The sequence below is a fragment of the Podarcis cretensis genome (assembly GCF_951804945.1).
Source record: "Podarcis cretensis genome assembly, chromosome: 3".
Taxonomy (NCBI): domain Eukaryota; kingdom Metazoa; phylum Chordata; class Lepidosauria; order Squamata; family Lacertidae; genus Podarcis; species Podarcis cretensis.
This window is the reverse complement of record NC_137172.1, coordinates 63,971,719-63,993,217: the sequence shown is the minus strand read 5'-3', so window position 1 is coordinate 63,993,217 and position 21,499 is coordinate 63,971,719. Positions and strand designations below refer to the sequence as shown.

General features: G+C 42.0%; 2 protein-coding genes across 16 annotated transcripts in view; one reads left to right on the top strand and one right to left on the bottom strand.

Moving 5' to 3' along the window:
* Nucleotides 1-2,998, bottom strand: part of BCLAF1 (BCL2 associated transcription factor 1) — a 23,997-nt gene extending 20,999 nt beyond the window's left edge. For 5 of the 12 annotated variants that reach the window (XR_013837475.1, XR_013837476.1, XM_079971108.1 and 2 more), the window contains exon 1: nucleotides 2,855-2,992. The gene's annotated coding sequence lies outside the window, so the exon portion shown is untranslated. Of the gene's footprint in view, nucleotides 1-2,854 lie in introns of all 12 variants that reach the window. The other 7 variants (XR_013837471.1, XR_013837472.1, XR_013837473.1 and 4 more) reach the window with 4 other exon arrangements.
* Nucleotides 2,032-21,499, top strand: LOC307213303 (uncharacterized protein). 4 transcript variants are annotated; one of them, XM_079971113.1, is made up of 15 exons: nucleotides 2,032-2,255; nucleotides 7,715-7,856; nucleotides 8,702-8,824; nucleotides 9,306-9,425; nucleotides 9,801-9,920; nucleotides 10,573-10,695; nucleotides 10,975-11,057; nucleotides 12,031-12,156; nucleotides 13,122-13,167; nucleotides 14,399-14,532; nucleotides 16,054-16,182; nucleotides 17,385-17,502; nucleotides 18,199-18,333; nucleotides 19,405-19,530; nucleotides 20,379-21,499. In XM_079971113.1, the coding sequence occupies exons 1-15, from the start codon at nucleotides 2,166-2,168 to the stop codon at nucleotides 20,498-20,500; spliced, it is 1,737 nt and encodes a 578-aa protein (XP_079827239.1). In that variant the 5' UTR covers nucleotides 2,032-2,165; the 3' UTR covers nucleotides 20,501-21,499. The 4 variants fall into 4 exon arrangements, with proteins under 4 accessions (XP_079827239.1, XP_079827241.1, XP_079827238.1 ...); XM_079971115.1 differs by lacking the exon at nucleotides 2,032-2,255 and adding an exon at nucleotides 3,038-3,123; XM_079971112.1 differs by lacking the exon at nucleotides 2,032-2,255 and adding an exon at nucleotides 3,067-3,283.

Genomic DNA, 21,499 nt, shown 5'->3' with positions numbered 1-21,499 from the left:
AAAGTGCTGAACAATGGTATATTTTCTGTATGTAAGAGCTCTCAATGAATCACAAAAAATATATGCTCAACATATACGGTTGCTTATACCTCAATACCTGCCTCTTTTCTGAATATGAATGTAATTTTCAGTATTCCAGCATAGTTAAAGAATTTATTTTATTTAGTGCATTTATATCCTGTCTTCATTTCATCATAGAGCTCAAAGTGGCATATATGGAATTATCAGGTGGTCTCCCACCCAAGTGCTAACTAGTAACCAGACCTGTTTAACTTAAGCTTCAATGTGTGTCCTCAGACCAAGCAATGTAAGCCCAGACATTTAGCAAAATAAAAATGAACTTTTTTATTTTAAAAAGCCAGATTAAAATTAATCACACATTTTTAATGTTATCTGGTAACAACCAACTCAAATGAACACATCTCACAATTCTTCCAGAACTTCACAATTCTTCCAGAACTGCAAGTCTATGACAAATCCATAATGGGAGAAAAATACTGCACATACTAATCTGCACCACTTACTAGCCACTTTTAAAGTGATTTATACTTCTAACACTTTTAAAAGGAGAGTACAACGGACTCTCTTCAAAAAAAGTTCTGACTAGTAAGTAACAGTGCTGTTACTTATTAACCCTACAGCAATAACTCTAAGATGCTCAGCCTAATATGAAATGGAGAAAACCTTAATGTAGCCTAACTTGCTATGAGAAATATAAATTTATGTCATTTATATACCACCCTTCTGCTGGCCTAAGAGTTCTGTAGAACTGTGATGGTTCTGTCAGGAGCTGATGAAATCTGCTCCCTGATCTAAACTTCTTCCTTCTGTCTTCCCTCAAGGTATAGTTCTTAAGAAGGGACTCAATAATTTTTCAGCTTGATGTTTTATTTTTTATTGTCCTTGCAAATCTCATTAAAGAAAACATTAAAAAACAAAAGCTACGAGCCACCCTCCAGCACACACACTCCCAAGATACATAAATGAGAGCTAGTTTGGTACAGCAGTTAGAGCGGTTAAAATAATAAGCATGACACACCCATTCATTAAGGAGTGTTCCTGGTGCATTTGCATGATTTACTGATCCAGCTTGTTTTTTCTGATAAGCCTCTGCTGATGTTGGAAAATTCTACCACCACTATCAAGTGTGACTTGACCATTCAATTACTTCTGATGCAGACAGAGTAGGCTGCCTGTTCCATCTCAGTGTGAGTCACTGAGCTAGGCTTACCAGCTTTCAGAACAGGAGAGCAAGTAATCCTGACATTTACACTCTGAAAGTAAAACCTTCTCAGGTATGTGACCTGTTCCTTGCCATCATAATTTGGAAAGTGTTGCAGCCTAATAGTGAAGTCTTTTCTTTCCTGTGTGAAAGTACAGGTACAAGCCCTAATACAATTTGCTAATACAATCTCCCATAATGCTATTTTAAAGTCTTAATACTTAAAGAAGGAAGTATACCATATCAAGGAACCATAGCTCAGTGATAGAGCAACTGCTGATTGGTATGCCCCAGATACAGCAAGGAAAGACTGGAACCACAGAGTGCAGCTGCCTGTCAGTGAAGACACTACTGAGCTAGATAGACGAATGAGCTGACTTGGTGTAAGGCAGCTTCCCAAGTGCCAAATAATAATTATACCAAGTTCACTGTGGAGAATGGGGAAAAGTCATAATTAACAACTCTTTTCTTGCTTTGACTTGGGTAAGCTCAATCACATGAAATGAATTGAAAGGGCTTGGATCACACTGTAAATTTTACCTCCAGATGCTGCTCTCAGAGGACATTTGCATGAGCCTGGAGCAATATCCACACACTGCTGCAGTTGAAAGATACTGCAATTACTGTGATAAGTCATTTTTTGTATCTGTTGGGAATGAAATTCTTAAGGATACACCCCATTTCTTCAAGATAAGGCCTCCCTGGAAACACTCTTGAGCATCACTTGGAAGCAAGTTTAATTGTGCGGACTTGCCCAGAGTCCTGGCACTGTGTGAAGAAGGCACGATCCACTGATTACTCTGCACACCTTTTCGCCTTTCTCAACAAAAGGTCTGGTGCTCAACTAGGAGCCGCAGCCAGTTACGAGCAGCTGTCTGGCAGGGCACGTGCATGCCGACACGCGTGTTCGAGGCATCCATTTAGGGCCCTCGGTGCGGCTAGTATGCCGGGAGGCTGCCAAGGACTCGCCTTCCCCCTAGCTACTACACCTCGTCGCCCTTCAACTAACTGGTCGGGGTGGCGAAAGATGGAGGCAAGTTAAAACGTTATCAGGCGCCGCTCGTCGCGCGGAAAAGACTAAAGAGAAAGCGACGCCCCCCCCCCGCCTGCTCTCGAGGGGCGAGGCGGGCCGCTGTCTTTGGCCCCGCCCAGCCGGCCTCGTTCCGGCCTACCTGTTTCCTCCCCCCCGCCCCATGGGGGAAAGAGGCGGGAGGGAACGGGGAGAGATGACGGGCCCTGGTCCAAACAAGGGAGGCTGCGCGCAGTGTGTGCGTGTGAGGGAGATGGGAGCCGCCTCTAGTCCCCCTCCCCCTCCGTTCCTCCCGCTCTTGTGAGGCAGACCAAGCCCCTCCCCCGCCTTCAGTTAGAAAAAGGGAGGGGGGTTGCGAAGGGAAGAACTCGAGGGATTTTTTCAAAAAATAACGGCGTCTGGAAGCGGGGGCGGGGGGAGAGGGAGAGTTGCCGAGCGCGCTAACGAGGCTTCTCGCGCCGGAGCTCCAAAAGCTGGCGGGGGGGGGGCGTTTGGAGGGAGCGGCACCCATGGCGTCCGAGGAAGAACCCGAGCAGGCAGAAGACCTCTCTGGCTCCAGCCCTCCTCGGGCCGTTCGAAGTCCTGCGTTGGCTATGGCTCACCCTTCTCTGAGCGACAGCTCCGTTCGGCTCTCTACCGCTCGGCGGCCATTTCCAGTCACGGCGAAGGAAAAGAAATGGGGGGCGGCGGGGGAGAGAGACAGAGAGGAAGGAAGAACCATAGAGAGAGAAAACCACTTTCTGCGACGTTAGAATAGCACGATGGCATCACTTCCGCTCGGAGAAAGGGCGGAGAGGAAATATGACCTCTTTACCTTGGCGTCCCCGGCTACCCGTATGAAAGATGGCGGTTAAGAAGCGGCCGAGGCGGTGTGAGTGACGCTAGCTGCCCTGGCAGGAAGTCTTCGGCGTCACATGATCTTTGCTTGCGTTGGAAGGACGCAGGGAGAGGGAAAAGCCTATGCTGCTGAGGCGCATGCGCCTGTCGCGCTTTTTTTTCTTGTTAGTTATCGTCTGCGCAACAAATCACGGGTAAAAAATAGGGTTGATTGCTCGAGTCTTCAGAGTTTTGCTATAGCTGCGGGATTACGCCATAGTTTTGGGGAAAACATAAGGGCAGATAATTTCGGGTTCTCATTATGTTGCTCATTTAGGAAAATGTTCGTGCATAGGGTTAGCAGGGAAATTGTGTAACTGCCTTAAAACCAGCCATTGAGCTGCGTTCCTTGGTCCAAATCCAGGATACTGTACAGCCTCCTACTTTGCACTTCTCTTTTTAGCTTATTCTGCCCTTTCTTGGGAAAAGTATAGAACGGCATTTTTCAGTCTTTTGAGTCCGTTGCTGCAAAAAGAATAAATAGTTCTGTGGCATCTTAAAACAAATTCATGCCACAATTAATTTGATACCCTGTAAGGTGCCAGCCTAGCAGTTCGAAAGCACGTCAAAGTGCAAGTAGATAAATAGGTGCCGCTCTGGTGGGAAGGTAAACTGTGTTTCCGTGCGCTGCTCTGGTTCGCCAGAAGCGGCTTAGTCATGCTGGCCACATGACCCGGAAGCTGTACACCGGCTCCCTCAGCCAATAAAGCGAGATGAGCGCCGCAACCCCAGAGTCGGCCACAACTGGACCTAATGGTCAGGGGTCCCTTTACCTTTACCTTTAAGGTGCCACAAGACTCTTCTTATTGTTTTAGAACAGCGTTGTAGCATCACAACATCCATTTAATGTAGGTTGGACTGAGAGACAGCAAGTTGTTCCTTGCCATCCAGTGAGCTTCTGTACCTTTGGGGCTAACACTGAGCACATTTCCCAGCCATCATCAGTTCCATCCCCATCAATCCCAACCATCATTACTTAGCATTTCGATTTCATAGAACCCATCTTTTAAAACTGGCTAACTGACCCTATCCATTTTCACATGGAGTGTCCTGGGGAAATGATCCACTGTTATTAAAACCTAGACTTGTCCATCCATCAAAATGAAAGATGCTCCCAACCTCTCAATTCCTTCCCCACTCAAGGTTATGGTGTTTGCCTAGCTGGCATGGTTTTGCCATAAATGAGCACTTAAGTCCACAAAGTGACTTGGGACTTTAGAGTATCCCTGTTTCAACATGAGACACCTTATTAACAGCACAATCTGACCTGGGCACGTACAAACTGTCCAAATCCCTCATTTCACATTGTCATTTGGGCTTCACAGAGAGCCAAAGCACACCTCTTGTAAATACCTTATAAGCAACAATTTACGAAAGAAATAAAGCAGCTTCTGTCATCTATTGCTTGTACATTGTGGGTCTTTACAAAATTGAATAGGTAGGGAAAGAAGCCGTATTGTATACTTTGTGACTCTAAGGACAGAACATATCAATAGGTGGCACTCTTCACTCATGCTGCTATCGTTATATATCACTTAGTAATAGTATAAGTATAAGCAATTTAGGTATAGTGCAGTATAGTATAGTATAGTATAGTATAGTATAGTATAGTATAGTATAGTATAGTATGTGTTTTTTCTGGGGGGATGCAGGGGTCCCCTATACATTTTTTGAACCTTTGTGCTTTTGTCCATTTACTGTATTTATTTTTCCCATTTTGAACTATAAAATGGTGATTTTCTTGAGTCAAAATGATAGTATTCCTAAACACTGTTTTAGAAAAAAGCACTGAGTATAGTATAGTATAGTACAGTATAGTATTATTATTATTATTTACTAATACTAATAGTATAAGTTATAAAACAAATGCATAGAATAAAAATGGAAGTAGAGGGAATATACAGCTGGGATTAGGGATGGGAGACTGACAGCTGGGGCAGGATAGTTAACACTAGGCAGAACCAGGGCTCACAGTGTCCCCACTCTTTGTAGTGGTTCCATTCCTGTGATCCAGCAGATTAACAAGCAATAATTTATGAGGTCAAGTTATTCAGGGCACAGCTATACCCGTATGTATACTTAGAAGTACCGGTAAGTCCCACTGTGATCCAGCGGACTTACTCCTGAATGTATCACATGACCATCTTCATTGGCTTATGTTTTGCATGTCAAGGTAGTGCTGACCTTAAAGGAATAAAATCAAGTTGGCCATTCTGCTACCACTGTGTTTTCCAGAAAAGTGCTTCAGATCATACATTTCCAGGGGAGAAATAAGTGAAAGCAAGTAAAATAAAGTAATAAATAGAGGCAATCTTTCAGATACTTTGGTCCCAAACAATGAACAGCTTTAAAGGTCATCAGCTCTTTGCATTGGGCTCTGAATTTGAGAGGGTGGATATGATTAAGTGAGAGAATGAGAGGAGGTGGTGGAGATGGAGGGTGCTTTTTATCATTTTTCTATTTCCTGCAAATGTTACCAGCCCTAATTTAAGGTTTTGATGTGTATACAGCCCTGAGCATCTCATTGTCTAAATGCTTGGCAGACTGCCTTTCCCAACCCACGTTTTCGACCAAGCGCATCCCTGCTTGCTATGCTGGCGATAGGTGTTGCCCATATGCAGAGCAGGACCTTCTCTGTGACAGCACCACAATTGTGGAAATACCTCCCATTGTTGAAATGACTGCCCCCTTCAGTATTGTCAATTTGTTGCCATTTGAAGGGCATTTATGCATTCAGGCCTTTGGAATAAATGGAATATTTGCACCATGTGGTACCGTATTTTTTGCCCTATAGGACGCACTTTCCCCCCTCCAAAAATGAAGGGGAAATATGTGTGCGTCCTATGGGGCAAATGCAGGCTTTCGCTGAAGCCTGGAGAGCGAGAGGGGTCGGTGTGCACTGACCCCTCTCGCTCTCCAGGCTTCGCGCAGCTCTCCGCAAAGCGCAGGAGCCCGGTGCTGGGCTCCCACGGCTTGCGGAGAGTTGCCTGTTCTGGGGGCTGGGGTCGGGGAAAGCTTGGGCTTCCCCCGCCCCAGCCCCACGCCTGGGGGAAAAATTTTTTTCCCCTTTGTTTCCCCCCAAAAAAACTAGGTGCACCTTATGGGACGGTGCGTCCTATAGGGCAAAAAATACGGTATTTATATTTATTTTATGTAGGATTTCATGTACTGATTGTGATAGCTCAGTTGGTAGAGCATGAGACTCTTAATCTCAGGGCTGTGAGTTCGAGTCCAATGTTGGGCAAAAGGTTCCTGCATTGCAGGGGTTGGGCTAGATGATTCTTGTAGTTCCTTCCAACTCTACAATTCTAATATTCTATGATTGGAGGCAGTGGCCAGGAAGTGAGGATGAAATTTGGCTTAATAGAAGTCAGGACAGACTAAGATAAGAAAAGAGGTGGTAAAGAAACAGCTAAGCTACTTTAAATGAATTCAAATCTCCAGGGCCTGATGAGCTGCATCCAAGGCTACTAAAGGAGCTTGTGGGTGTAATCTCAAAGCCTCTGTCTATAATCTTTGAGAATTCTTGGAGAACAGGTTAGGTTTAGGTCCCTGCAGACTGGAGGCGGGCAAATGTTTCCTCCTCCTCCCCCTCCCCCCCCCCCCCGGTAACTACAAACTGGTCAACTTGATGTAGGTAGTAGGAAAATGATGCTGTGATTACTAAGACCCATTGTTTCCCCATCATCCTGGAAAAAAGTAGCAAGTGTGGTGCTGCAGGGTTTTGCCCCTAGGAGTTGGCTCCTGTGGTGTCCTTATAAGCAACTTGGATGAAGGAATTGAGGGGATACTCATCAAATTTGCAGATGACATCAGAGCGGGAGGGACAGCAAACTAAATATTAATGATTGTGGTTGCATTTGTGTATTCTTCTGCGTTTGCCTACGTGAAGTATTCAAAGCTATTATGGCTGGCTGGCCAACCAGACAGTACTATTGTTTCTGTCTGGTAGAAACTGGAATTTCTTGTTAGTTTATTATTATTTTTTGTCTTTTCTGATTGGCAGTTCAGTTGTAGAGGTGGAGCCCAGCAGGTGTGCTACCCTCACCCATGATGTCACTCCACAATATGCAAGCATTCTTTTGTTTGTTATCCCAGAGGCTGGTGCTGCTAGCCTTCCAAAACAGTTGACCTTATTCTTGGCTTACAAAACATGATTTCTCTGCTACAGAACAGAGGTGGATTCTGAATGTACTGTTTTTGTTTGACCGCCTAATTTTTCTCCTTCCTAAGATAGAGGAAAGGTGATCACCACTGGCTGCAGCCTAAAGTTTTAAAAGTATTTCTTATGCTTCGCAAGAGAGAACAGTGGTTAGATTTTGCTCAGCCATGCTGCTTGAACACAGAAAGCAGCAGTAGCTTTCCCTTCCAACTTGTCTAGATAATTATTTTTTGAGTTATCTAGATCGCAATCTGCCAGTACAAGGGAACACAGAAGCAACAGTGGCAGTACAAACTCTCAGTCTGCATTTCTGATTTTCTGTTGGATCCGAAAGTTAATCATGGGTCAGCTGTGTACAAAGTGTGTCCAGTTGCTTTGTGACTTGGCTCTCTCAGTAAAAACACTGTCTTCGGGTCTGGTGCAGGATATTCAGGAGTGCTTGGGTCAGATCCATGAGTGCCCCTGTCTGAAACGGAAAAACTTTAAAACAAAGCAGCTATACAAGCCTGCCCTTCGGACCCAGGAAGAGGAGATTGCTCAGGAGTTTCTGCAGCACATTGAAAGAGGTGAGAAGTTTCTGTTATGAAGGTGGGGCAGCCAAAGTTGGAGAGATGTTTACTTGAGCTCGGTTGCTTTGTTTAAGATCATGCAGTTCAGTGATCGTATAAAGTGAATGACACAGAGCTGTTTATGCTTCTGCTCTTATAAGCAATGAAGGGAGAATGGGGGAACCAGTATTTCACCAGCACCAAATATTCAGACAAAGCAGTGGATCCCAGTTCCAGGCCGATTGATTAAATTACTCTCATTCAGCATTTGAAATCCCAGTTCTACAAAAGGCATCATAGCAAGGGGTAGACCTGTTAGCCTCTTGCATAAAAGCAACAAGAAATATTGTGGCATCTTAAAAGACTAACAAACACATATCGTACTTTTGCTACAAGCACGAGCACTTTCCTAAGCCAACATTGAAATACTCTCTGTAAAAACCTATTAGGTATTAGAGGATTGGAGTTGAATTTATTATTTGAAAACAGAAAGACATCAAATGGAATGCTGTCCACTTCTTCCAACTCTTAAGTGCTCCCATCTTTTGTTTTCATCCTTGATAATCAAGGAAATAGCATGGCTAAGCTGGTTTGCTAAATACAGTAACAGAAATCCAAGTTTGGAATGTCCCAACTACTCTCACAAACTGGCATATATAACAACTTTTTTCTCACATGAGGTTTGGACTGCAAAAATTCAGCTCTATCTAGTATGCTAATTTTAAAGGAGAGAATATTTCTACATGGAAGTTTGTCTCTGTCGTGTTTTATCTGTTGCTTTAAATTCTGTGCATTTGGACTCTTCAGGTATTTAACTTCTTCTGACACAATTCAGACTCTGTTATTATCACATCTTTCTTAAGGTTTTGAAATGTCACCACTTGGCAAGGTCTCCCTAGAGGCTCTGAGGACCTTGGCGTTTTCAGAGAACCCCGGCTTGCAAAAGTCTGCTGCTCTCTATTACTTGAACATAAATCATCAAAACTGTAAGATCCATTCCATACTCTCTTTTTTAAAAAAATGTAGAAACCTGGAGAAGCAAAACAATTTCTCCCAAACGTAGCTGAGTTGTGCCCAAGGCAGTCTTACTGGTTCCCTAGCATGTGTGAATTGGGTCTAGCCCCTTCTAATGCAAGTTCTGTGGATATTTACTTGGAGCCCAGATAATGTGGCACAACTTTTGCAGTTACTAGTCTCCCATTTTATTATTTTATAGAGGTGGGCGAGTGCTAGCTGGCTTTTTACTCATATGAGAGGTTGGCAGAAGAGGGGCTAGTAAAAATAAGTAATACAGGTTTAGTTTTCACGTGAGTTTGCACAGACAGCTGAAAGGAGGGCTATAAGGTATTTTGAAAGGCAAAGTAGGCCATCTAGGTGTTGCTCCAAAAGCATCAAGTGTTTGAAGATGTAAGGGACAAGTGTTCCAGAAGAGCTTTTTGCAATCAGCATTTCATCTCATTCTTGCAGTGAACATCCAGCTGCCTCGAGAGCATCTGGAAATATACTATGCTTTGTTGAAGTCTAATGACTTGGAGGTTCAGCAGATTTCATCGTCGTCCCTTGTGAATTTCTTACTGGAAGGAAGTGGTGAGTAAATGCCCAAGATACCATATCCTGAAGTCTCCATCAGCATCAGCTGTGATCTTAGGAACTACCACTGTCCAGTTGCCCTGGTATTTTATTTGAAGGGCAGGATATAAATTCCTATACTAAAAAGTGATAATCAGTAGGATGGATGTTTGCCCTGATAAAATGTGGTTTTTTTTGGGGGGGGGGGGAGCATTCATTCAGAGGATGGGTTTTGCTTACTTCTCGTACCAAAGGGGTGAGAAATCATTTATTCCGGTGTAAGATGCACTAGTGATATTGTGCGCTGATGGCAATCCTTTTCTCTCTCCAGTATATAGCTGAATTAAAGGCACTGTAAACATAACATTTACTCCTGCTTTTACTGACAAACAGTAACCAAGGATCATGTCGTCCAAATGGATCTAATTGAGCCAATTCTGGAACTGCTTGAGTCTGAAGATGCCACAGTCCAGTGTAATTCCTGTGCATGCATAATGACACTAGCTGTCACAGGTGAGGAGCATGTCCAAAGCATAGCGCAATAATCAGGTCCAGGGACAATGTCACATCCACACCTTGTGATTGAGAGGTAATGATGTGCCTTATCGTTATAGAAATTCTGAATCAAGAAGAGCTGAATTCTGCGAGCAGAGTGGATTATTCACATTGGTATGCTATAACTAGACGTGGTCAGTGTAGTGGGGCAGAGCTTGTGGAGGCACACTTCTGACACCAGTTTGACTGCAGCTTACCTGGATGGCTCTGGGTGGTGACACGCTTGGTGCTTCACAGACACACAAGTGGAGCCAATGCAGTCCTCCAGGATTGCCTAAGAACTGCCTAGTCACTGGCCCCATACTGTGCAAGAAATATAAAGTTGGCCTTGGAGTCCTGGGTTCAGATATTAATAAATGATGAAGTGTACTTTCTAAAGTCAGGTTTTGCTTCAAGGTGACCTATAGCAATAAGCTTCTTCACAAAAACCTGATGGTAAACTCTTAACATTATTCATTCTGCCACTAGGCACCCAGGACCCCCAACTCATATGCTGCAACTGTTTTGTGCTGTCCACTCTCTGTTCTTTAAAGTGTGCCTGGAGGAACATGGATACTTCTTCCTCCAAAGAAACCTCATTGATTTCTATTTTGCCCTGTTGTTTTGCCAGATGTCAGCCATGAAGCCATCGCAGCAGCAGGAGGAGTGGTACCCTTACTGGCCCTTTCTAAATCCTATGATCCAAGAGTCCAACAAAATGCAGTTGGAGCAATTTTTAACCTCACACAATCAGGTATTAGGCTGCAGGAGATTTATTTCAATGGACCAAGTGCATTGAAACAGAAATTTGTGGCAAGGGAAACTTATCGTCAAAGCTATTGTTTTCTTTAAAATGAAATGTTTTACTTCAAGTACAATGCTAAATCATGTCTACTCAGCGGGAAAGCCAATTGATTCCAATTGGGCTTATTCCCAGAAAATGCTATTTTTAGCTCTTATCTATGCAGTGATGATAAGGAGAATGTTCATTTGGTCAAAATAGCTCATTAGCAATACCACTCTTCCCTTGCAGAACGGATTCAGCAAATTTTGTTTCGACAAGGTGCTCTTCCAGTCCTCACCCTTTTGTTACAGTCTCCCGATTCAGAAGTACAGGTAAACTTGACATTAAAACAGAAGTTTTTGAGCATTCAAAGCTGTGGAAATAGTCAGCTGCTCAACTGAACCTACAGATGCAGGAAAAGATAGACGAGACAGTAGTCTTTTAACATTTTAACTTCCAGAAATTAGTAATTCAATGGTGTTGCACATACTTTTGCTTGGAGGGGGGTACTACATATGTTTGTGCACCTTGGAAATGAACTGCTAAGCTTTTTAGTGAAATGAAAAAACAGGTCATTGCAGCTTGAAGAAAGGTGCTCATTTCATAGTTCAGATTTGTTGTAGGGTTAAAGAAAATAGCCAGGGGGTATTCCAGTTCCTCAGTTCTGTTCTCAACTTTTGTTTGGAAATAGCTATTAATAGGCACTAACCTGTTTGAGATTCAAGAACTGAACAAATACTTCTTTCTCATCTTCAAACAGGCTAGTGCAAGAGAAATGCAAACATGTAAAATACATGACTGGAGTGTAGACTTTTATTCTGTTCTTACTATGACTCCTGAGAATTGTAAACAGCCTCATGATGAGTATTTTATGAATGCAAGGAATGCCATTTGCCTAGCAGAATCTATGCAGTATGCCTAGCAGAAGGGGACAAAATAGTGTGTGAGTGATTTGTTAAGAAAAGGGATCTGGTCATCTCACCGATGCAGTATTGTCCCCCTTTTTTGACTCTTAGACATCCAGACTCTCTACACAGTGTGGACTGTAGCAATCACAGTTGTGTCTCGTTGGACAAATATTCTTTTTTCCTGGGACATTCCCAAAACTCCTGGAGGTGTACTACAGTGCCAATCCAGAAAATGCAGGGAGATGCTGTATGTAAATACTCTCTCAATTTTATCACCCTAGGAACGCCATCATCAGTCATGGTCCCTTTCATTCGCTGTGAGGTCTTGACCACAGTTTAAGAATCCTTGGCCACAAGCTTTCCTTTCTCAAAATCACAACACTTCTCTTTCTTACAGTATTATAGCTGTGCAGCTCTGAGCAACATGGCCACAAACTCGCAGCACCATAAAGCCATGCTCCAAACCTGTGATAGGTTTCTTCTGCGGATGCTCCTTTTCCTTCTGTCTTCATCTGTGGACAAGGTAAAGCTGTGGATTATGCAGGTTTGTTTTACTAACAGCCCCCCTGGTTTATTCAGAAATATTATTTTGATACCAGTGGGGTGTATTTCCAAGTAAGGTATGCTTAGGACTGCAGGCTAAATATCTTGTGTATAGGGAAATGACTGAAAAGATGCTTTCTTCAGCATGGGGGCACAAGAATACACAAAGGCTGGAGTTAGCTAGATGTGGCATCTTCCATGAATTTCTAAGAGATCAAACTCAGAATCTCCTACAGTCAGAGGGGATTCCATGTTTAAATAATGGTGAGATCTCTTGGTTCAATATTTTCATTCTCACAGTGATGGCCTGGGAATATAGGGATGGGCTTTTTCCTAATCTCTGCCTGGAGAAGATTGTGAGGTAGTGTGGAGAGTAAAATTTCACAATTACAGATCTTCCCAAACAAATGCAAAATTAACTGGATTGTTCACTAAGGCTGCATACACACCATGCATTTAAAGCACGTGACTTCCCTCAGAGTATTCTGAGCACTGTAGTTTACCCCTCACAGAGCTTCCATTTGTAGCACTGTTAAACTACAGCTCCATTATTCTTTCCTTTTTGGGGGGGATTGTCATGTGTTTTAAATATGTTTTAAATATATGGTGTGTATGCACCTTAAACCAAGAGCAATTTGTTCTTCTGAAAGGCTACACATCCTTGTACTTTTAGGCACCCATAAGTGGCGCTTTTTTGAGTATCTCTCAGATATCTATGGGGCACTCTCACAGTTGGCTTTAAAGGCTTAGTTTTGCCTCATGTTGCCACAGAGGACATGCTTACATTTTAACTTTACCCATCATTGACCCATAATCCTGTCAGAACATTTTGGAGGTTTAGCAAGTATTGCACAAAGCTATTGTGGACCAGTCAGCTTTGTGGCCTTTTCACAGCCAAAAGTTCTTTCTCTGTTGGGTTCTGATTTCTTTGTTTTCTGCAACTAGGTTTCCAACCAGGCTTGTGTCTGTCTCAGGAATTTAGCCGCGAGTGGTAAGTACTACAGTCCTAGCATGCTAATAAACGAAAAATTGCAGTCACTTAAAACATACAAAAATAGAACCCCCCTCCTTCCTGTGTTTTGTACAGTCTAGCCTCTGGAAGGAATGTCCTCAAGTCACTCTTTGTTCTTTTAAGTAAGATGAATACCATGTTTTGGTTTCAGGCGCGTGGATGGTGTGACTTTTTTTTTTTTGAAAGTTAATGAACCCTTCAGTTACCAGAGGCTGTGAGAGTGACAGTACTGTTGTTCTAAAGTATACCAACAATCACGGGTTCAGTTTTTTAGAGAAGGTGACTGCAAACCAATCCAGCATTCAGACTGATGTAAAGATTAGTAAAACTTGATTGACCAATACCTTACAATGCTCAAGGCACATTTCTGCCACAGATGTTTGGGGCAGGAGAAAGATCATGTGGCAGTTTTACACCATCTAGAAAAGGAGAAAAGAGACTGAAGAAGGAGTTGGTGAAAAATATCCCTGGCCACTGACATTTTTGCTCATGTGCTTGTAATGAAAGATGTCTCTCTGTGTTTTAAATCGACAAGCAAGATCATTAATATGGATTATAACTACAAATCCATACACTTCCTTTTACCATTCTTAAACTGTCAATTCTGTGAAGATAAAGTAGACAAGAATAAGGATACACACACACACACACACACACACACACAGCTTTTTCTGGGGTGCCGCAGGGGCATGCATACTCCTAAACATTTTGTGAATCTACGTTTGGCCGCATTGAGGGGCAGTATTTCAATAGTATTCCTATGAATAGGAAAATGAGAGTGCCCCTATACATTCCCCCCGAAAAAAGCACTGTTTTGTGTGTGTGTGTGTGTGTGTGTGTGTGCACTTGCGCCTAGCAGCTGATTTTGCACAACCACAATCCCAACCAAAGTTACAGAAACACAACTCTTTGTACCCTTTCTATCAATTTCAGTCCCCTGATTCTGAAGAAAATTCTTTCCAGCAGTGCCTTTCTACAAACACCAGTCCAACCCTCTTGTCTTCATCTTCTTTTGACTTTTCATTAAAATCAGAACCTAAAGTTTAACTTCTATACTGTCATAACATAACATTGCCTGATCTGTGAAGTCCAGCTGACTTGATTGAGTCAGTCTAGAGGAGGCCCCTTTCTCTCACAAATCCTTTTCTCCAAAGCAGCTTCTATTGATCTACACACATGACCTTGAGCAACCTTCTCATTTTCCAAACAGAGAGTGGTCAGACCAGCATCGTTGCTTTGGAGATCCCGTCTCACCTGCTCCCTCTCCTGGCATCTAACAGGAAAGACACTCAGCACAATTCCATCATTCTTCTCCGGATTTTATCCCAGCACCCAGACAACCAGGTACACATTTCTGTTTTATATTACCCTTTGCCTTGTAAGCTTTAGTCAAATGTGCATGGCCGTAATGCTCCGAGGCAGCTCAACCTTGAAAGATGACAGTGGACGAAAGTTTCATCAAAGGTAACACATTTAAAATGACAGATTGACGCGGCCAGGTGATCAGTAGACAATAATTCAAAATTCATTCTGAAAAGGCTTCAGCATGCATTTGAAAGTGTGGGATGATGTGCATATCCAGAAATAAGGTTGGAAAGGGAGCGCTGGGAACAAATTCTGATTATAATCATATTGGGTTCTAATTTGTCTTCTTGAGATTCACATTCTGTGTAGCAAATATCCATTTGTGGTTGTGATGGATGGTATAGCTGCTTTGGCATTGGAGAAAATGTTCTGTGACAGAGGAAACCTGAACAATTAATCCTCAGTAGAGATGTTTATATTGTCTTCTGTTGGGTCAGCTTTTCATCTTGGTTTGCCCAGAGTACTGGTTTCAATGCCCTCCAGACTGGGGTTGTTTTTTTAAAGACCTTTTCAAGGATTCCCATTCTGCTCTGACCTGAATTCCAAGTGAAGGAGAAAAGGAGCTCTCCATGGGAACCCCAGCAGGAAAACAAACTGTGGGACAAAGCTAACATTTCCAATCAAGATGAACTAATGTTTCAGTGGTTACCAACACTACACTGTGTTCCTAGGGAAGAAGAAATCATTTGTTCTTTGGTGACTTTGGGTTTGGTTGACTTCATAGCACCTTCATTCCTTAACAAACAGAAAAGCCCCACATCTTTGTAATATAAACTTGCCATCTGCATTCGGATGTGGGATTGATATATGAGTCTCTATATGGTGGGACAAAGGCATCAATAAAATGAATGGAGGTTGTAACATGGGAGGTTTGTGGTGGAACAGGAAAGTCAAATCCTGCATGTACCATTGGATGCACACACACATTTCAAGATCATCTGATGTGGTTTGGAGGTAGTGGAGGCTTGATTTCTCTGCATTGCTGCCCTGAGTTGGGACTGAAACACAAAGAGACAACAATTTGTGGAGCTTTTCATAATTCTCCATCCCAGCTTTGTAGCTCCCAAATTGCCATACACTTGTTGCAGTTCATCCTAAATGTAAAGAGTTTTAAAAACTTAAAGCATATCTCTTTGATTCCTTAGTAATTCATTCTCTCTACTCTTTTTGGTGCCTGCTTAAAAAAGAAAAGCATGTTTGTTTCAAAAGGTTTGTCTGGACATGCAGAATATTGGCATGTGTTTTCTGGTTTTAGTTTATTGCTGATTTTTAATTTTTTAAAAAATGTTTTAAATACTTGTTTTAATTGGGGATGTTTTTTACTGATTATTGTTTTTATTCTTTTTTTACCTGCTTTGAGATTTTATTAACAATTAAGTGATATAGATATCTATATATCTCAATCACCCATCTCTAGTCCCATTCACAGTGGTATGGTAGAACCATGTCTCTTCTGCTGCCTTCATTTCAGCTACTCACTGGCTACCTTTCCCTTTGCAGGATGCACTGATGTGTGATGAAGTGCTGCAGGCGGTAGGGAAGCTGCTGCTCACCTGGAAAATGGACCCAGTGATTGTAGGTCACGCTGCCTGCTTTATTAAAAATCTCAGCCTTTCCAGAAGCATACAGGTGAGTGCCAAGTCTCCCTTTCAGGATTACACATTGTTCTGAAGGCTTCACTTCACTAAGTGATATTAAAATAAGGTTACCAGATTTTTTTCAATGAATCTGGGGACACTTTTCAACTTCAATGGATTTTGTATGGGGACTGATTTGTAAATCTGGGGACTGTCCCCGGGAAACAGGGACATCTGCTAACCTTATAATTAAAATGAAACATCGTCTTTGCTTCATTCAAGGGAGTAAATGACCACGTGTTTCAAAAAGTACACAAGAAAAATCTTACCAACAAATAAAAAGCAAGTTGTGACTTTTACGCCTTCACTGTAGGCTTTTTGGAAATTTGGCTTTGTTGGTATACATGCTTTTTCAACTAGGTTGTTCCTGTTCCTCCCCCCCCCTCCTTCTCCTTCATTAAATTTGTATACTGTTCTCCATTTGAAGACCATAGGGCAGTTCACAACATAAAAATACAAAATGAGAACACAAAATACATAATAAAACAAAAGCAAAAACCAACCAATAACACCCCTTCCCACAAACACATTTAAAAGGCCATAGAATGCTCAACCAACCAAAGACCTGGCTATAGAGAAACATTTTTGCCTGGCACCTAAGGCTATATAATGAAGGCACCAGGAAAGCCTCCCTGGTGGGAGCATTCCACAAACAGGGAGCAACTGCAGAAAAGGCCCATTTTCATGTTGCCATCCTCCAGACCTCTCATGGAGGAGGCACACAAAGAAGGGCCTTAGATGATAATTGCTCAAGAAAGTGGAAACCCACTGTGTATGGATAAATGTTTGCAGGAAATATGCCATATATTCTTGGCTCCTCATACCATCTCCCAGATTGCCTTGTTATCACACACTTGATGGCTTCTTGTGAAATGAAGGCTATTGTAACACATATCATTGCAGACTTACTCTGTATTCATTAATTTCAAGCACATTTGTGTAATTTGAACTCTCCTGGTGGGACAGTCTCAGGGCGTCATGATGCATAACTAGGGCATTTAATAGAACATGCATTTGCATAGATTAAATCCCCACAGATGCCTTTGTTGCACACATTTCTGGGCTTAACAGCTGAATAGGCACAGCCCTGAAGGCCCAAGGCAAACTAAGAGCTTGGTATCTATAATTGTGGCGGGGGGACACCACAATTTTCAGAATGAATGTAACAACATCATCTATTTTTGTTATTTGCAGAGAGTCATAGAAAGTCCATGCATTGAAGGACTTTTTCAAGCTGTCCAGAGTGTAGACTTTCTAGAAGAGGAATCTCTTCACTGTGTGATGTCTTCTCTTGTTGACCTGATGAAACATGGTAAGGGGGCATCCAGAGTGCTGAGTGGATGGGCTGATAGCACACACATTTTGTACTCATTGATTTCCGTTGCTGCTGCCAACTTTACAGCACAGTGTTATGCATGTCTGCTCAGAAGGTAGTGCTGTAGCCTTTACCTATGCAAAAGTCAGTGTGCACAGGGTTGCAGCAGCCTTACAATTTTGGGGCACAGAGGGAACCAAAGGGCAGTCGTAAAATCAACAGATTCCCACAGTTCTACGTTATCCCACTGGCTGCATAGCTAACAGAGCTGCTAACAGGAGTGAAACACAGCAGACAAGTGATTTTAATCCCAACTCAAAGTGTTGTATCGGTAACAGTGTTGACATTGCTAGTAATTTCTCTAGTGCTTCTAGACCAGCAGAGGCAAACATGGTACCCTCTGGGTGTTTACTAGCTGAATATATGGAAAGGGAGGTAGCAGAGCAGCAGGGCAGCAGAGCATCACATTTCCCATTGGTGAAACCCTCCCTAAGGAATCTTCCCGCTTATATCTGCTTCTGAACATTTTGACACCCCCCTTTCTATGTATGTATTTCAGTCTTCTGAAATCCATTTTACTGGCCTCTGAAGCTCTGCTAGTCTCTTTTCAGCCTTGGCCCTAGGCCTGTTCATTTGTCTCCTTTTATTTCAACTCTGCTGATTTAGTCTTTTACTCTGCTCTTCTACCACCAGAGGGAGCCACAGTGCGCATGCTGGAATTGGTGGATGACTCAGTGGTATGCAGTCTGGCAACACTGGCTGGCCAAGTGGAACAAGCAGAGCTTTCGTTCCACGCTGCCCTTGTGATCAAACACCTCCTACAGCACAGTACGTATCAATGTAAAAGATCTGATGTTTGCATTTCCAGCATGCCTGATATCACTCAAGTGACAACAACAGAAGTCCCATGGGCCCAAACAGGTTGAATAGCAGGGGAGAACACTGTACCAGTCAGCTTTGACAAAACTTTTATTTATTTTCCAATCCTGCTAATTCTAGGATAGTTTTCAGTGAGTTCCCTGGGCTACAATAGGACTCCCTAAGATTTTTTTTTCTTTCTGGACTAAGTGGCAGCTGCATCTACCAGTTGTCCCACACCAGCAGACTCCTTTGGGTGTAAAGAATACATGTTGAGTTCATGGCAGGAGCTTCTGTCTTGCTTGTGTAAATCCTTTTCTCAGTATTACATTTCCCTACTGAAGATAGCAACACTGCACAAAGCCGCTAAAATATTTGTACATCACTGTGTGCCATATGAAGTGATGCTTAATTTGAATAACCAATGATAACATAAACATAATGTTTCTGTTGAATGCACCATATAACATTTAAAAATAACAGATGTTATAAGTGTTAGAGTCAGAATAATCACAGTGAGTGTATATTATTATTATAGCGGCCAAAATCAGCAAGAAATCTTATTATTCTGAGTTACAAACTTCAACTTTATGAACCAAACCTGAAGTTTAAGGCTCTATTCTCCATACCATACTGGCATTCATGATTGGTATATATGAATTCTGAATATTATTAATTAGCATTATAAAATCTTTATTTATTAAGGTCTCAAGGCAAATCACATAGTAAACAAATATAAAAAACACAATAAAAATGATCGCACTAAACATCTGCCCAAGCATACATTTCCCACCATAAAATTATCATAAGCATTCCCAAACTATGAATACCAATTTATAATTTGTCATTCACCCAACAACTTAGTAACAAGAAAACCAAGTAGTGCATCAGCAATGTAATGGGGTATCAACATTTTACAGTGCATGTTTACTCAGAAGAAATCCCACTTTGTTCAGTGACTTACTCCCAGGTTAAGTGTGTAAAATGTTGCCTCGTGCATTCAGTTTTGTAATTATTCCTGTCTCCAAATTAATTGCACAGAAGAGGTGGTGTCTTTGTTGAAATCTCATATGAGCAAGGTACAGCAATACCTCATCAAGTATCTTATTCATCAAGAGAATCGCTTTCAGCATCTGGGCATATCCACTCTCTGCATATTACAGAAAGGTATGGACTGCTGTATCACTCGCCACATAACATCCCATGGGATTCCTATGCTATGGCATAACAGCTAAGCTCATTAGTACTTACCAGAAGCACCGCAGCTATAATGCGCAGCTGAGTCCTGCCTGTTTCTGGTAATGAAAACCAAAGTCCTCCTTTAAAAAAGGTTTGGTGGAAAGTTAATTGACTCTCATTTCACTGAGAATGCAATCAGAACTTTATACAGGCTCATTTGCCGTATTCATTACAAGCTTCCTACTGGAACTGAATCTGTTCTCATAATCGCATATATGAATCCTGGAAACAGCTATTTACGGTTCTCATAAAAAAGTGGGGAGTAGTCTTCTTTTTTGGCAGTTTTAAAAAATCACAGTGGAAAAGTAGTTATGCATGCACCTTCCAGCACCAAACAAACCTGACTTACTTTTTTAAAAAATGTATTGGTTAACATGGAATGCAAAATAACTTCCATGCATAAATGTTTGATAAATGGCTTAGATTATTATCACACTCTGTGTCTGAAAGTGGGGAAATACCCCTAGCAAAGAAAGCAGGAAGCAAGATTCTCAGGAGACATTGTTGAACAAGTAAATGATCAAAGGATGTATCTAACTTACTCTTGGAAAGTATTAAAACAACAAGGAATATATTAGGTGTGAGTCTCCTGTTCTCAAAGTTGGTCAATTTGGCTTTGATATGAATGTCAGATTTTTGTAGATCCAAGCTGAATGCAAGACAGGAGAACAAAACCTCTCTCCAATGTTTTGTATAGTTGTGGACCAGGGCAAGATGTACACATATGATGAGTTGTGCAGGTCTAGAAGTTGAGTTGTTGCTTCCCTATTTTTTAGATGCAGAGTTTTCATTAGCATTCAACCAGAGCCAACTGAAGAAGCACCTTGACCAAGTCCGTCAACAAACTGCAGAAACACAGGAGCTTCTCAGTATTGCTGTCAGACATATGGACACCTGAAGAACTGTTTCACCCTATGCGTTTTGCTCTAGGTGGTGTCGCTCTGGGTGGCTAGCTTGTTGCCTCTGTATAGGGAGCTGACTCATAATGTGGGTGTCTCAGTTTCACGCTATGGCTGTGGGCAAATCCACAGCAAGCACATGCGCAATAGGACTTTTAACTTCCATATGGGTGGAAATTAGGGACCAGTTTACACAGTAATGTATTACTGCTCCATTATTCAGCGCTTGATGACTCACAGTAGGATGTGTGGGCAGATTCTGCAGATTCTACTAAAAAGCACTGTGCTTGAAGTTTTATAAAAGGTCTGTTAGTGCTATTTGATCCATGATGGCTGATTCATACAATGCATCTCATTATTTGATACATGGATGTGCATGCATAAGCCAGGCCTGAGGATACTTTCACTATCCTTAGATGTACAATGTACTGTAGCATTGCATTGTCCTTGTTGAGGCATTCATGAACTGTGAGACCCTATACTGGTAGACTAATCAATCTTGCTCTAGGTTCAGCTCTGGCAGCATACAATCCATTTCACGAGGCAAATATCTTCATGCTGCCTAGGCATTTCTGATGGCCTTAAACTCATCTGCAAGTTGATGGCAGTCTCCCATTTCAGAATACCTGAACCCTAATTTCACCCCTTCCAGATAACCAGTTGTAAATAATAAAATCGTAGCTTTTCAAGTGATATTTTATAATCTTTTATTAAAATCTACATTTTGAGAAAGAAATGTGTGTGAAAAGTATGTATCATGCTAGCTGGTACCATTATATAATGCTACCAAGTCAGCCTGTGTTTATACATGAATGACCAATCAGTACTTTCATTGCCTAAGGATATGTTGTGGTGGAACACTTTACAGCTTTTGAGACCTCAGTTTTCAGCATGAGGATTTTAGCACATTATCCAAAGCATGAATTTGTTGGCACATTTCAGAAAACTGATTAGCTTTCTCCAGGATTTAATTAAAATAGTATTCCTTCAGCTTAAAA